A 16,987-nucleotide genomic window follows, 5' to 3' on the forward strand; every position below is an offset into this window, starting at 1 on the left:
TTGCCAGGAGCTTAGATAGGTAGACACACACATATACATATACAACACTCCATACACACATTTTATTGGACAATACATAGTTTCCTCATTATTGATTTAACCACAAAATTAACTTTTACTCCAGAGAGAACTAGGCAGTGTGATGGCTTCGTTTCCCCACATTTTTCTCCCTTCTTTCAGTAAGATTAATGTTTTATATTGACTTAGGCAGTCATGTTCTCCATGTAACTAGACCACTAATAGATTTTAAATTCTTTAATGTTACTAGCAATTTCAGATCCATCCTGCAAAGCACTGTATTCTGAAGCCTAATGAAGCCAGGAGTCTTTCCCAAGTTCCTATCCATGCTTGCGCTTAGTCATACTACCGTAACAGTAACAATGTCCTTACCTGTCCCCTTGATGTTGCCCTGATCTCATCTTTGGACCATGAATGAGACTGGCTTAAGTCATAATTGGCTGTACCAGTAACAAAGAAGTAGTTCCCTATTTTTTAACACCATCTGAAGACAGCCTCGAAGTGTGTAAAAAACTGTTATAGTTTGTCATCCTGATACTTTGCGTGGATGTGATCAGAGTTGTGTTTTTGGAATGTACAGAGGCAAGGATATATCTCTTCTCTGGTCACTAGCCAGCTTTCACTTCAACCACTTCTGTCTCAGCCTTTGCTTATTAACACTTTATATGCCAAATTAGTTCCAGTTCTGTAATCACTCCCCTCTCTGCTTTGGCACCATTTTTTCTCCAGTCTTCCAACAAGACAAAGCACAGGATATCTCCACTATTTAATTTGGGGAAGAAATAGGGGTATACTTATTTGCCAGTTTCTTTGTATTTGCCATTTTCTATACCTTCTCCCCGCTCCTTGAAGGAAGGACAGTGTTGCCCATCAGCAAATCAATTTCAGTTCTTTTACTCTAGATTTACAATCAGTTTCCTGCCTTTTCTGGAGCAATTTCTGCCTGGTGCCTTCCCATATGTTTGTTATTTAAACTTGGGTGATGCCAAGTGGGTGTGGGAAAAGGGTCAACCAACTCCAGATAGAGAAAGTGGGCAGAATCCTGAAGCAAGAGTTGCCTCATTCCTGTTTTTCCCACTGGCTGGTCATATGCTGAAAGGGGTAGCAAGTCAGGAGAGAACCAGTAATTCTGCCTAAAATGAGTAACACATTCTCAGATCAGAACAATATCATTTGGTAGTAACTTAGAACAGACACAAAGCAGAAGACAGCGTAGTTTTTGCTGGCACCAGTCAAGGATGGGTGGTTAGCACTTTCACTCAGTAACGAAGAGTGGGATCACACTAGTCGGGGAATAGCTCAGTCACACGATAGCGCCATACTTTTGGGATATTTGGAGATAGTTCAAATCCTGACTCTGGCATTAGAAGGTCTAGTCTCTTCATTCCACAAATATGGAATCTCCAGTTGGGAAGAATTTTTTTTTCAGAGCCCACAGTATACAAATTTATCTAATTTCCATTTCACAGGCCAATAGATGAACCAAAATACTGTTACTCTTTCATATGTGAAGTTTTCTGCATTTTGGAATGGAGTTCTCTGATGAAAACATTAGTACCAAAATATATAGGGAAAAGTGCACACAATAACAGGAATATTAGTGTAAATCAGTGTAAATCATTCTGTTGAGAGAAACTAACTCCCTAAGTATGTATAATGATTAGATTTAAAATTATACATTAAAATATTAATTAAGAAAATAACACAGAGTATTAAGAATAGTTATTGTATCCATCAGACCCCAAATTTATAAGACCCAAGACAATGAGCTTTTGTTCTTGGAAGGGAATCTAAAAGTTTTCAGTATGCCACAGAAAAGAAAATAGATTTAAAAGTATGAAGGATAATGGGAGAACTCTTCTTGTGACAAGGCACAATTTTCATGCAGTTCTATAAGGAAAAACATTGTGAACTGATGCAGAAAAAACAGCTTTAATACTGGAAATAAATGAAAAATTAAGAAAAATTTAAAATGAGATTTACTTATTTGCTAATTTGCCCATTATGTTTTACCCATAAGTAATGTTGCATTAGATTTAGAAGCACACCAGCTGGCTAATGAATGAATAGACATTTCTGAGATGTCATGAGAAATTCATGGTGCTTACATAATGTTTGGGGTGAATGTCCAGAATGGAATCTCAGTAGCTACAGTTTATTTGTTCCATAATTCATTTAATTTCTACTTTGAGATGCACACAATATTTGCAAACCATTTTTTCATGTTTCTTATCATGTATTATGTAGCCCTTTAATTTTTTGCCAAGGAGCTAGATCCCTGATCTCAAAGTATCGTAGGTTTGGACCCATCATCACACTATCAGTTCCTTCCCACAGACATCAGTGGCAGAGTAGGAGGAAAACAAAACAAAACAGGAACTTCAGGAAAAATTGGCTTCTATCTGGCAAATGTTTGGAAATGGTGAATTTAGTAGAATATTTGTGACTGAGAGAAAAAGCTTCTTTACTAAAAATCAAATACATGTAACTAAATCAGATGCTTAGATTACAATTTTTATTGTTAATGGATCTGAGATTTTTTAAAATAGGAAACAATATACACATATTTTAAAACAAATAAATAGCTTCATATCAGGGATTGTTACATATCATGGGAAAAATAACATTTTTATATAACAACAGGAAAAAATCTCTTCTTTCCCTCTGTATATAATAAATCAGAATGCAACTCCATTAAAAATCATAGACAATTAATTTTGTGAAATTTGCTTGAAGATTATGTATTTTCATGCCTTATTAACATAGTTATGAAAAGCCATTTATTTTGCTTTTAAATTCGATATCTGTGTGTTTTAAGTATGTATAATTTCAAAAGAAGCATTCCTTACTCTTTAAATGAGATGATAAAACACCATTTCTATTAGAGCATTGTCCATCTATGGTTTTTAGAAATGAATGCATTTTAAGAAACACAGATATGTTGGCTGATAATTGGGGTACCTTTTAGTGGATTCAAACATCTAAAATAGACCATTGATAAGCATTCAGAATGGTGTTCAACAGGATAAAACAATTAAATATTGTAAAACTGCAATCAAGTTATGAGAACCTTCCTAGCCAAAGAATTTATGTTGTCATGAATATTGAGCTACCTATGGTCTTCTTTTTCAGCGATCAGCTTCAATGAACATAGTGGGTTTTCCAAACATTTTAGAAGTTGATTTGTCTTCAACAAGGACACCCAAACCAGCTGATCCACAGGCAAAAGAAATCTGCAGTGCAACATCTAGCCTGTCCCAGAGTGTACCACACACCTCTGATGTGCTGCCTGAATCTGTATCTAGTTACAACCTGGCTTTGGATAGAACAAGTAGCCTGAGCTCTGAAAATATTGAACACTTAGCAATTGGTGGCATGCCTCTGGTAAACACTGTTTGCAAGGTAAGAATGGTTGAACCACCAGATGATAATTTAGCAGGGAAAAAAAATCACAAGAATGATCATTCTAATGAATTTCATAAGCCACCGCACATCTGGAATATCTCTGCTGAGATTATTGGAACCTGGCAAAATTGTGTCAGTATTCTTATGCAGGTCCCATTTAGGTTCTTCTGGAAATTCACTACAGAATCTATCATGCTTTTGTACAAGCCCAATTAATTTCAAGAACTCCTATGCAAATCAAATTCCTGCCAAGAATGTCTTATTTCTTGACTTAGAGATTGCCCTAGAATCTACCTAGGGCTTTTCTGTACTTATGGCAAAAATGTTAAGTCTCCTTCAAGACAAATTCAACTCTGGGTTTATTTCATGAACATGTCCAAGTAGTTTTCTTGGCAGCATTATGGAAGTGGTTTGCCATTGCCACATAGGGGAGCGTGTAGACCTGATGTTTCCTTGTAGACCCCCATTAAAATACTAACTAGGTCTAACCAGGCTTAGCTTTGTGAGTCAAGCCAGGCTTGGAGAGGTGTTGCCTCCAAGCCACATCTACATCTATAGGGCTAACCTTTAATTTTGGTGCAGCAGATTCATGTGTATATATTACAGTCTGTCCTGGAGAATTTCGGCAAGTATTCAAGGAATCTATCCACAGACATGCCCAAGGGGGTATTGTATTATATTGAATAGGAATTTCTCCATGGCATGTCCACCTCTGTAGTGAAGTATGTTATGTGTGAGAAAGTTTTGAAAAATGGTTCAAAGATCTTAAACTCTTTGAATTCATGCTCTGTGTGCACCTCAGAATGAAGCATCCTGAGTCATAGTAAAATCATTCTGCTTGTATTGATTATTTTGTTGATGTATAAAGCATTTTGTAAATTTCACTTTTTTCCCCTTCAATTGCAAGCTGGAAAATGAAGAGTTTGGTCATGTGAGTTATCCTCTCGGGAGCAATACTGTCACTGTGGAATCAAAAGACATTAAAGAAATGGCTCTTCCTTTACAAAATATTCTGGAAGAGCCCATCAATCTTTCAGTGAAGAAAACTCAACCATGTACCTCCCCTCCCTTACTTATCAGCAACACAACCTTCATGCAGTCTGTTAATCCCAAACCAGGACACACTGAAGGTACCAGGTTTTTTTTTTCTTTATCTTTCCTGGATGTTTAAAATCAGATAACATACATCCATTGTATAGCATAATTATTTCAGGATTTGCTGCTGAAAGTACATGTTTTGTTTGGGAAACCAGAAATTGAATTATGATTTCTGTAACTATACCATGCTTTTTACCAATGTCCACTATGCTGGCCTTTAGTAAACATGGAACAACTTACTGACTAATAATGGGATACATAAAAATGGAATATTTGTCTAGGCTTGATTTAATATTATATATTAGAGATCTGTTATATTAGAGATCTGTTAATTTGAATGAGCCCTGATAACATTTAAAAGCATTCTATATCATCTTTATTTATTATGTTATCAGTAATATCATGTTACTGCTAGAAGAGGAGTAGCAAGGAAAAGTTTGATTATTATGCATCAGGGTAGAAAAGGTAGCAGGGACTTTGGCTGTTCAAGAATGATATTTTGGAAGCATCCAGATACCATCACCATCACATGATCATCCTGCTTTATATATTTTATACATTGTGATAAACTGGTGCTACAAGGCCAGTTTATAGAATGTAAAAGCTATGTAATTATCACAGGACAAATAGTCATTTTCAACAGATCTGCCAACTGTCATTCATGTTCTAGTAACATCCAGATTAGGCTATATGTATTTTCTATATGAGGATGCCATTGACGACAGTTTGGTATCACAATTCTTCCAGAATGCAACTGCTACTGAATTCTGCTGCATCTTAAGCTCTGCTGGCTTGTGTCAGCCAGAGCAAATTGCCTTCTTTAGCTTTTTGCCCCAGTGGATCTTTGAATTTATAATATTCTCCTTTCCCATTTGCAGTAATAGGGAAGGGGTATTATCTATGGCAACTCCAGGGTTGGTGTAGCTGACAGGACCAGATTAGGTCCATTTGAGGGAATAGAATGGCTTTGGATCCAGTAGATCTAAAACTGACTCTTCCATGCCCCCACCCCAGAACACCCATTTTGTGGCTTCCTGCTGACTACTGCCGGAAGGAGAACTACCAGCAGATTTCCGCCTGCTTGAATGCAGTAAAGGCCTTCACCGTGGTTGGATCCCACCCCAGCGGTGCTCCTTGCTGACAGCAAAGGCCGATGGAAAACCACCAAGCTCCTAGCTCCCTCCAGCCATTAACGTTGCCAGTGGAGGACTTGTGCTCTTAGATAATAACTTTATGAATTTAAGATTCATAATGGAGAGTTGATAAGATATTAGACTTGTGTCAGGTTAGAAATAGGGAAACTTTGTGAATAGATCAGCATATTTTTAGATATGTTATATGTTAAATGTATCTCTAATTTTTGTATGTTGCGTTATTAATAAAGATTTTTGTAAAAAGTATTTATTTTCTGAGGTCAACATATTGACACTTTAATGAGGATCAGTATTATAAATCAGATTAGCAATGCCCCCCCCAAGAAAAAACAAACATAGATTCAGAAGTTTAAAGAAAAACAAATCTATCTCTATATTCATAGAGTCCAAGCATGTATTCTTCCAACCCTGCCCCCCAGTATATTAAGATACAAACCTATGATGCCTAAGAAGATGTCTCAAGAATCATAGATACTCTAGGATTTGCTACGAATGGATATAGAAGTTTGCATACTGACAGGAAAGAGAACTTCAAATAATTCCTCTTGACTCCCAGGGATGAGCTCCACCAGTATAGCTGCTCCAACTGTGTTAGGGACTAAAAAGATCACGAGTGACAGATTACAGCAGAGTCTGCATCTGCTGGATACAAAGCCCCTTATTTCTCAGCTGTCTTCCTGTAATTGGAGAAAGCTATGTCATCCCTGGAGCTGTTGTAGGTTTCAAAAGCAAACAACAAATGTTTAAGGCAAAACATCACCCTCCTGCTTTATGCTTTACCAAGCACAAGTTCAACAGAGCTTTGGGGGTTGTTCTGCCATGAATTCTCTCTTCCTAAAAGATTTTTCTATTTATGTACTATGAAGTATGAAGGAATGAATTAAGGATGTGCGTATCAATTTAAATCCAGTAAATATGTATTTAAAAAATTCAGAATTACAGCTTCCTCTGATATTCATGTTATCTGCATACCACTGTCACAATGTAGCCATCTTTGCCCTGTGTGCAACTTTCAGTAAATTTCTTGTCTACAACTTTTGAATTAAGAAATATTTTGAGACAACAGTAGGAAATTCTGTGAAATGTACCTGTTCATGTTGAAGTGGACTCCATTGGGAAAATCTGGTAATTTTGATTGAAAGTACAGCACTTCTTTGAGAAATTTACTGTAGGTCTATATCATGAATGCTAAAAAAAATCTCTCCCCTTTAACCAAGGTAGCTTTGTGTTATTTTATTCATTTTATTTCTTGTAGATTGTCCTAACTGTGAAGAAGAACATTTTGAAAAGGACATTAAAAGTAGTCAGAGCAACAGGTAATTGGAATTCATGGATCTTACAACTTGAAGGCTCATTTCAAGAAATGAATTATTTTTTCCACTTAGAAAGTATGCACATTGGGATTAATGGGATTGTTGAAATTATCCAGATAGAATGAAGCAATTCCAGATGAGAGAAATGTCTGGAACAAATGTTTGGTAATCATTATTAACAAAAAAATCAATCCAAAATATACAGTGTTCTGCAGTGTTCTTATTCACTGCAAATGTGAATACTAATATATCTAGCTATTATGCTAAAGTGGTACTATACCTTATAAGATAGGAGTGGCATAGATGTTTTAATACATCAGATTTAAAGGAATTATATATTCCTGCAGAAATTATATGATACTATAATTACACAATATCCATTTTCAATCTAGTTTACTTGATTTTGAAACAATTTTATATGCCCTCTTATATTTCCTTTATATGCATCATAAGAAATCATCATATCTAATACATTTATATAGTCTTTTTTCTAAAAGGCCTAAGTATTCATAGACATTATCCCAAAATCACCAGTGTACAGGGAGTCAGTATAGAAATTATTTGAGTGTGGAAATGTGCAACTATTGTGTATGAGAATCTATTGATTCTAAAGTATAAAGTAGAATTTACATTCTGGAAATGTCAGATTAATTAGTAAAAACAATGTTAAAACACTTTAATTTTTTTTTAATTTTAAAATTTTAAAACATTTTAAAACATTTATGGTTTAAAGTCTATACACACACACACACTTTAACATGTTTGACAAATTGTATGACAATGATAAAGATAAGATCATGATCCATAGCACTGATAAAGTTGATCCACTATTTAACACATTTTAGAGTTTGTGCCAAAGAGGTGAAAATCCCTTATGTGCGATTGGAACGATTGAAGATATGCACATCAGAATCTGGAGAGCTTCCAATATTTAAATTGCAGCCACAGAAGAGTACACATGATGGGACATTTCTGCTGATTATTGAATGTGGTACTCAGTCTTCAAGCATGGCTATTAAGGTAAATTCAATTCATCTGTCTTAGCTGCTGATTGTTGCTTCCATTCTATTCAGATACATACCGCATTTTTCTGACTATAAGATTATACTTTTTTCTAAAATCCTTACGCTAAAAATTGAAGGGCGTCTTATTCAAGGAAGTCAGCTGAGGAGAGAACTGCGCGGTTGCAAAACTGCCCATACTTTGTGTCTGCAAACAGGCTTCCTCCTATTGCTAGCCTCCAATCACGAGTGAAATAGCTTGAGTCTGCAAACAGACTTCCTCCAATCACGAGCCTTATGTAACTGACATCAGCTGATGCTGAACAAACCAATTAGAGGAAGTCTGTTTGCAGAGACAAGTTATCGGCAGTTTCACTCATGATTGAATGTAATCAGTTATGCAAAACAGCATGGAAATAGAGCTGCAGAGAGACAGTTTGGACCTCCTCTCACCGAGTGAATCAGGTAAATGTTAACTAATTACTAAATAAAAATGTGTTCTGCACTATCTTTAAAATATTGATTTCTTAATTTTGGGTTGGAAAAGTGGGGAGCGTCTTGTACATGAGGGTGTCTTATTGACGGAAAAATATGGTATACAGTAGTAACATCCATTGATTACCATGATAGTGAATTTGACGATGGTGATATACTTGGGGCCAAAGTATAGGGAGAGCTAAGATTCATAATCAGATCCTTCAAAGTTGTAATGCTTAAGAAGTTATATTAAAATTGGGCATGGAAAATTGCCTTTTCCAGCAAGCCATTTTTCTGACCTAAATACACACTCCCAAATATCAAAATGAATATCCAAATAAGGGAAATGTTCATTTGCATGTAGGTCTTCTTCTATTAGAAGCTGTGATGTTTTTGGAAGGGAAGGTGCTGACAAATGGAAGCAGTATACAGTAGCATACTGCATAAGAAAACAATGAGTTTTCAATCTTGGGTACCAAATGTTGAAAGCCTTAACTGCATTTGTGTCAAGGGTTGCCTTGTGGAAGTGAAATATATGACTGTTCCTTTTCTGCATACACTGTGCTAGAGCATGTTATTATTGCTGGCTGGTGACTCTGAAGTCTTGTAAAACCTGAACATTATTGTATTTACTTTTATCATATCCTCATCCACTAATCTGCTATTTTCTTTGAGAGGGCTTTGCCTGCCATGCCACTGAAGAAATAAAATTAATATTAATTAATTTATAAATTTTATTCTATTTTAAGTTATATTATTCTTGAAGATTATATAAAGCAATGGCTTTGCTTGCGGGAATGCTGGGAACTGGAGAATAATTATATATTCATCTCAATTTGTCATCATTTCAGAAGTAATATAGGTAGTCCTTGCTTAACATCCGATCATTCAGTTACTGTTCAAAGTTATGACAGTGCTGAATGAGGGGGACTTATGATGGGTTCTCATAGCTGTGGCTGTTGCAGCATTTCTGTGGTCATGTGATTGCAATTCAGGTGCTTGGCAACTGGCTCGCAATTATGACATTGCAATGTCCCACAGTCACGTGATCACCATTTGCAACCTTCTTTGCTGGCTTCCAACAAGCAAAGTCAATGGGGAAACCTCCAGGAGCAATTACTGTTGGTAAGTGAGGACTATCTGTAGTGTCTCTGTGAAGTCAATTGGTCACTAACAAACATAATTAATCTTTGAACTGCTTATGCTTTCTATGACCTAGAAATTCTAGAAAGTATATTTTTGTGAAGACAAGTACTAAAAATATGCACTTATCATAGAATTTAGCCTAATTAAACTGTTTTTCAAAACAATGCGATATATGGACAAATTATACTCTTCTGGACTAATATTGAATTCTCTGCTACAAAGATTAAATATCCATCTAGCTAATTCACTGGAAGTTTGTTTTTAAATGTATTGTTTATAAATTTAAGATATTTATACACCACTCCTCATCTCAAACAATTCCTAATATTTGGGAGGGAAAAGTTGGTAACTAGGAATTTAGTACTTGCCAGGAAGATTCCTTGGGCTTTACATGATGACTAACCAATTCAAAATTGATTAATCATCTCACTTTAAATTGATGGATTACATGTGATTTCTATTACCAAAAATTCCATTTCTAGGTGCTAATGATATTTGAAGGATTCTGGGTTTTTTTTAAAGAGCAAGAATATGCAGTTTAACAAGTCAATCTATTGGTCACTATCTTATTTTGGAACGTGGAAAATCTTGCCATAAAATAAAGCTTTAGAGCCTCAGTGGCTGCAAGAGTCATAATTAAAAGAAAATACAGTACCATCCGTGGGTTGTACTGTTGTTGCCCAGAGTACAGTCTGAAACTTTGATCAACCTATGGAATATGTTCCTGTTTCCTTTCCTTTTGCAGCTACTTATTCCCCCCCACCCCCGCCGCCCATACACTGCCTCTTTAGCTCAGCATGCAAAGCAGTGCTGAAGGCTGCAGAAAGAAGGAACAAATTGGCAAATAATGCTGTTCTCCCCCTCTCCCCGCCCCTTTTCATCTATTAGGAGTCTTCATTGAATCTCTCTTCAAATGGAATCATTTTTTCATTAAAGGGCCACTTTGGCTACAAGGAAGTGTTTATATGTATGTCTTATAAAGTATACTTCCATTCAGGTGCAAACATTTCAGCTTTATAATTAGCTGGTGACTGTGCTGATTAGATCATTTAAAACTCTGGGCAAAATGAATGAATTATATAATAAATGTTAACTGGAGATTATGTAATATAGATGAAATTTCAGGAGAACTCCCCAATAACCAGTCTTTAGAAGAAACTAATATTTTTGCTACAGGAAAGCTGCTTTCTCTGAGACATGTATTTATTACATTTAAGCTTCGGCAGTATATGAAGCACTTTTTGTGAAAAAGTTTTCACTTTTCATCCCAGGTCAATCAAGGACATTCATCTGAAAGACTAAATCCTAAACCTGGAGGAAACCTGGAGAAAAGCAGGATCCTCACAAGCCAACTGACTGAACAGGTGTTACTTCCTTCAGGAGATCACAGGCTCAGTAATAGCATGAAAAAATCTGGCCTTCCTCAAGAACACCCCATTGAGAATGAAGATTTTTGTGCTGTTTGTCTGAATGGAGGAGAACTTTTGTGCTGTGATTACTGCCCGAAGGTGTTTCATCTCTCATGCCATGTTCCTGCATTGCTTAGCTTTCCTGTGTGAGTATACCGAAATTAGGAATATCTGTTCTCTCTTTCAGGGCTAGATCTTTACAAATGGGCTACTTTAGAACCTCTGTCCTCAGACTGATGTGTTACTTTTAGTGCTTCTTTCCTTATTATTTTGTTTGTTTTGGAATCTTGAATAAACAAGAACTTAATCAAAGTTAGGTTTTTATATAATCCAAGCTTAACACATGTTAACAATGTTTCCAATGGAATTTTTATTTGTGAGAAGAAACAAGGCAAACATTGAAGATAACTAGTTGGACAAACATCAAAAAGACATGTATGTATGTTTGAGTATTTTTTCATGTTATTACAACCTAACTTTCTACTAACATGTAGTATGTTTGAAAAAAATATCATAGCTTTTCTTCTTTGCTCCTGATATTTGTGAATTCCATCTACGTCTCTGCCCTGTCTTATGTTAATAAACTTGTTAATTCCTAAAGAATGTATAGTCTGTATAGATTTCTGCAGTATCCATTGCAATGGGATTTTTCTGCCAGAGGCAATGAGTAAAAGAAAATTCTTCCCTAATTTAGTGTTTCAGGTTTAAAAAAAAATCAAGAATTTCTTAGACAATGTCTTAGCCAACATTCTGTTAGACTATCACTGGCACTTTAATTCATTGATCTACGCAATACCCCAATGATGCATGTTCTTTCTGTGCTGCAGAGGTGAATGGGTATGCACACTTTGTCGCAACGTGGAGAAATCAGAGGTAATCTATGACTGTGAGAACACACGATTTGACTACAGTAATACACTCATGAGAGCAAGACTAGTTTATGGCCTTGATGAATATGACCAAAAGGTAAGTTCAGGTAGCAATGACAAATCTATCTTCTTTGCCAATAATGTACATTGCCTATTCAGTACATTTACATGTCTCAGAAAACAACATTGAAAGAGCTTCTTTAAGAACTGGGCAGAACCAAGGTCTAAGATGTGACTTACAGGAGGACTTGGACTGAATTTTATCTAGATTAGTTAAGCAGTTTTTAAATTATGTTGTCTTCCCTCTCTCTTATGAAATGAAAGGGGAATAAGGAAAATATGTATATGCTGTTTTGATCATGTACTAATCTTTAACTGGGAATGTATTTATTTAAATGACATATATGGCTGCCCATCTCGTAACAGTGATTCTAGGTGGTGTACAAAGATTAAAACACAAACCACAACATATAATCCACAATGCTCAAGATTAAAACAGTAATCCTAATCACAAAAAAGCACATCAACAGCTACAGAGCTTGCCTAACCTCCTGGCCTGGATGCCTAGAGAAACAACCAGGTCTCCAGTGCCTTGCAAAAGGCTCACAGGATCAGGCCACCCCATGTAGAGTGTGTTACAGTAGTCTGATTGTATTACTATACTGTGCTGAATTGTACTATAGGTATTGTGCCTAAACAATAGAAGTGAAACAGTGGAAGCTAGCCAAGAGTTGGTTTTCAGCTGCACGTAGATCAACCTGATTTAGAATTACAGTATGAGAAACTGGGAATATTAAGGAATAGAAATATCAATGTAAAAATTCTTGATTGAAGCCACACATAATACAGCCATGTTATATACATAAGTTAATTGTAGATTTATATTTTATAGAAGTGTGAAAAACTGGTGCTTTTGCTGTTCTGCAATAGCTTGAGTCTTCCATTCCATGAACCAGTCAGCCCCCTGGTAAGTACACAGAATGAAATAATTTCTCTGGGCAGTATGACCTTATCAACCCATTATTTCCTTTTTTTTCCCCTAGTCTGCAGGCTTTCTTGCATTTGTGCCTTTGCCTTGCCTTCTACAGTGAAAATGCTTTTATCAATTAAATGAGCAGAACTATTTCAACAAAATTGCCAATTATGGTAGAAATTGATCTAATCTTGTAGTTGAGTTAGTTAGTAAATTTGTAAATATGTATGTATGTGTATGTATATATGTATACATACATACATACATACATACATAAAACTGTGGTGGATTCTTCATTCTATACTTAGTTTTGAAATAGCTTTTGAAAGTTTTTATCTCTTAGTTGGTATAAAACATTACATTGGTTCAGCACAATTTCTCTGTTGGCTCTTTGCTGAAGAGTTTTGAGGTTGCTATTCTTTTTCTCATCCCTGCTGTCTCTCTTAAAGAGGTGCAGAGGGAATGTTTAAAAAAATAATATTTAAAAAAAAATATATACAGCTGAAACTTTATATGATTAATGAATGTGCTAGTTCTTCTGGGTCAATGGCTGCACTTGCTTTGAACAGATTGAGTGTGGCCACTCTCCTGAAAAGTAGGAAGCATGGCCAGGGCAAACGTAAATTGAATTTTATTCCATTTTTAGTAGATTTTCTTTATAATCCTGGTATTTATTGCCTTGTATGAAAGATGAAGGAAATATTTGGTTTCTGAATTATTTATCAGCATCATGGGATTTATCAAACAACATGCTAATGGGATTCTTTACAGGCTCGCCATTATTATCAGATCATCAAGAAGCCCATGGACTTGTCCACCATTCGGAAAAAACTTCAAAAAAAAGACAAACTGCATTACTCCTCTTCAGAAGAGCTGGTGGCAGATGTGCGCCTTATGTTTTGGAACTGTGCAACATTCAACTACGTAAGTTCTATTATTCCAGAATACAGCACACATTTATACCCATTTCATTGTATGGGTTCCATTCATTTCCTATGTTAATAAGAATCTACCATTCCTATCAGGATTTTGATGTACTGATCATTTTAAATAATATTCAATATACACATTATAGATAATAATAATGTATTGAATTCATATGCCACCCGACTCCCAGCAGCTCTGGGCACATTATATGTAATGTGTAGTATTGTTTATCTTGACATGTTACTGCCTTTGACCTTTCTTCTCAGTCTGTGTTGGAATGAATCTCCTTGCTTTATTTTTGTAAATGCAAAGTGACTTAGTTTTGTAAAACAAATATCCTTAATAGATAAAATAACAAAGGCTCATTGTCCTGAACAACATTATGACCTAATTAATGATGGTGTTTTTTTGAAGCCTGATTCAGAGGTTGCTGAGGCTGGAAGGTGCCTGGAAATATTCTTTGAAAGCAAGCTGAAGGAAATTTATCCAGAGAAGCAGTTCCCCTTGGTGCAACACGATGATTCTGACGTAGAGGAGGGGGAGCATGAGAATAGTCCAGCAACTCCCAAGGGATTCCAGTGGCCTTCATATAGGCAAGAATGCATCCAGCCTAAAAGAAGACGGCGGCACGCTGTAAGAATTCAGGAGCAAACTCCCGTCCTAGCTAAATGGCCACCAAGCTAATTCTGTTCAGAGCTGTTGGTGCAGAGAGTTAACCTTGTGCTTGGGAATATATTCCCAAATGCTGCTTATGTGAGGGTGCTTCTTTCTATACATCCTCACAACGGACTCCAGTCTTCAGGCGCACCCGCAGGTCATTGTCAACAAACAGTTGAATAAGTCAAGATATACTAGAGTTGCAGTGTTATAAGAGAGTGCCCAGTGATTGTGGAAAAAATGAGATGCTTTTGTAATTCATCTGTATGTTTCCCTTTGTGCACAGGAAAATGAAAAACCGAAGAGACCCGTGTTTTGGCCAGCTAAAGGTCTCTCTCAGGTATGACTTGGAGTGTTGCTTGGTATGCTATGAACAACAGCAACAACAACAACAGCAGCAATCAAAGGAACTGACTGTGTAAGAGGAGATAGAAAATGTTTATTTAAATGCTTGATCGACCTTATTTCTGTGTGGGGAGGTTACATTCTAAACATAATGGATTTTAAAGGGTAGCCTCCCGGTTATCTGTTACGTTTAATGATTTGTATTGACCCAGAAGTTTCAATCATGAAATAGTGATTAGTAATAAAAATATAAGATTTGGCATGCTATTCTTAAAATTATTTTATAAATTCTGTTAATTTATAGATTTTAGGTAGCATAGCTGCTTGGCAGTTTACGGTATGCCAGACATATTTCCCACTTGGTTATCCTGGAAATAAAGTTATTAACTGTTTTACTGTAGGTAGCACTGTCTAAGCCTATCCTCTCCTACATTGAACAAACTGAGTTCCACCTTGCAGTGCCACCTCTAGGCATGTTATGTTGTTGGCAAATGTTGGGTGGTTGACTGTATCCTAAGAGGCTAAGTGAAACAGGAGTTCTTGGTTTTTTACTTAATAGAATTCCAGAATGTGACTCTAGAAGAAATAAACTGAAAGCACTTCATGCAAGAATATTACTCCTTGAGAAATGGGGAGGTTTGAATACCTTTCTGACACCAAGAACACACACTAAATAGGGAGGATGTTATTGGAGCCAATCAGCAAGCACGAGTCTATGAAACCACTGGAGCGATAGAGGGAGAGAATACTTTTGGATCCGAGAGTCATTTCTTGCCCCCTCTCAATCAGTATGGAGCGCAGTTTGAAATATATTGAGTCCTGATCTTGCTGTGTTCATAAAGCCTCCCATATGCCTCATTCTCAAACCCAGGCTGGGTATGATTGGAGGTATGGATGGTGGATGTTTTATCTTTCCCAGTTCTCATCTCTTAAAGCGAGGGTGCTTTAATCACTCAAAGGGTAATGATTTCTGAGATATACCAGACAACACTCTAAACGAAGAGGGCTTTTCAGCACAGTCTTTATGAATTCATTCAATATTGTGTCCATGAATGTTTCAGTGGAAGGCACTTTAAGTGAGAGTTTATAGAGTTATTAGGAAGTTCCAAATGTTTTCTCCATTATTGATGTGAATATTATTCAACATAAACTCTGTAGAAAATGTCTCTTTTCCAATTGTATAATAAACTAGTCTCTGAAAAAAATGTAAATTGTTATGCTACATTATTTCCTGACAGGTAAAATTCTTAGGGCAATTCTGCCCAGCAGGCTTAAGCTGCTTGCGTGTGGTGCTGCTCCTGGCTGAAAAGGAAGCCAGCTTAAGAAATTGCTGTCCCGATTTCAAGCTCTGGCAATTTTCCTGGCCAGGTGTTCCATCCTGACGGCATGTTCCATGGCCTCTGATTGGTGGATTTCCATGCTTCTTTGTCCCTCCCACCCATGCTGCAAAAGCAAGCACTGGTCACTTTCTTTTTGGTGGGTGGGTCTTGAGGATAGTACATGGTTTCCATTGGCATGAGCAAACAATGTCCAGTGATCATAGAATCCCAGAAATATAGAGTCGGGATGGATCTTAGAAGTCCAATTCCCGGCTCAGCATAGGAGTTGCTTGCCCATTCTGAGCATTTCTGCACTCAGAATGTGGTGAGCAGCCTGTCCAATGGGCAAATGCAACCCTGCCCATGTTTTCCAGCTTCAGTTTGAAACTGCAGGTTTCCAACCTGAGCAGTCTTAAGCCCTTCAGAATGGATGGTCTCCATTCTAGTAGTACCCCCAGCTCCAATTGGCTCTATGCCTACCATGCCCCCTCCCCTCCAGTGGTTGGTTGCTGCCCTGGACTGCTGGGCAGTTATGCTGGCCGGCAGTTGCTTTTTTTTTTTTTTAAGTAACCTTGCAGCGGGTCCAGTGATGGCCCATTAAGTCGATGAACTATCCTCAATCCTGGAAGCTCATGCTTCATTCAACTCTTACATCTCTCAGTGGGCACTCTTGGTTTCTGCCCAGCTGGGTGAAGCATGTCTCCCTTGCTTTCCCACCTCTTGCCCATAGTTCAGGTAGTACTCAACTTACAATGCCAACTGGGACCAGAATTTCTGTCACTAAGCAATGCGGTCATAAAGCACGACCACATTGCTTAGTGATGGCAATCCTTGCAGTCCTAGGTGCTATCATTAACTGAATCCCACAGTCGTTAG

The 16,987-nt window shown here is 36.9% G+C and overlaps 1 protein-coding gene across 1 annotated transcript in view; it reads left to right on the forward strand.

The window, feature by feature from the left end:
• TRIM66 (tripartite motif containing 66) overlaps window positions 1-15,889 on the forward strand; it is a 49,596-nt gene extending 33,707 nt beyond the window's left edge. Inside the window, exons 11-20 of the mRNA XM_025169770.2 lie at window positions 3,151-3,420; window positions 4,331-4,553; window positions 6,931-6,991; window positions 7,834-8,008; window positions 10,884-11,167; window positions 11,849-11,987; window positions 12,783-12,857; window positions 13,635-13,787; window positions 14,205-14,423; window positions 14,734-15,889. Of these exons, the coding sequence (XP_025025538.2) occupies window positions 3,151-3,420; window positions 4,331-4,553; window positions 6,931-6,991; window positions 7,834-8,008; window positions 10,884-11,167; window positions 11,849-11,987; window positions 12,783-12,857; window positions 13,635-13,787; window positions 14,205-14,423; window positions 14,734-14,793 (1,659 nt within the window). The 3' untranslated portion in view covers window positions 14,794-15,889. The remainder of the gene's footprint in view (window positions 1-3,150; window positions 3,421-4,330; window positions 4,554-6,930; window positions 6,992-7,833; window positions 8,009-10,883; window positions 11,168-11,848; window positions 11,988-12,782; window positions 12,858-13,634; window positions 13,788-14,204; window positions 14,424-14,733) is intronic.
• Window positions 15,890-16,987: the final 1,098 nt, after the last annotated feature.

Source organism: Python bivittatus, unplaced genomic scaffold (genome assembly GCF_059951505.1).
Source record: "Python bivittatus isolate LINGU-HERP-01145 unplaced genomic scaffold, Pbiv_v1 ctg000480_np1212, whole genome shotgun sequence".
NCBI lineage: Eukaryota > Metazoa > Chordata > Lepidosauria > Squamata > Pythonidae > Python > Python bivittatus.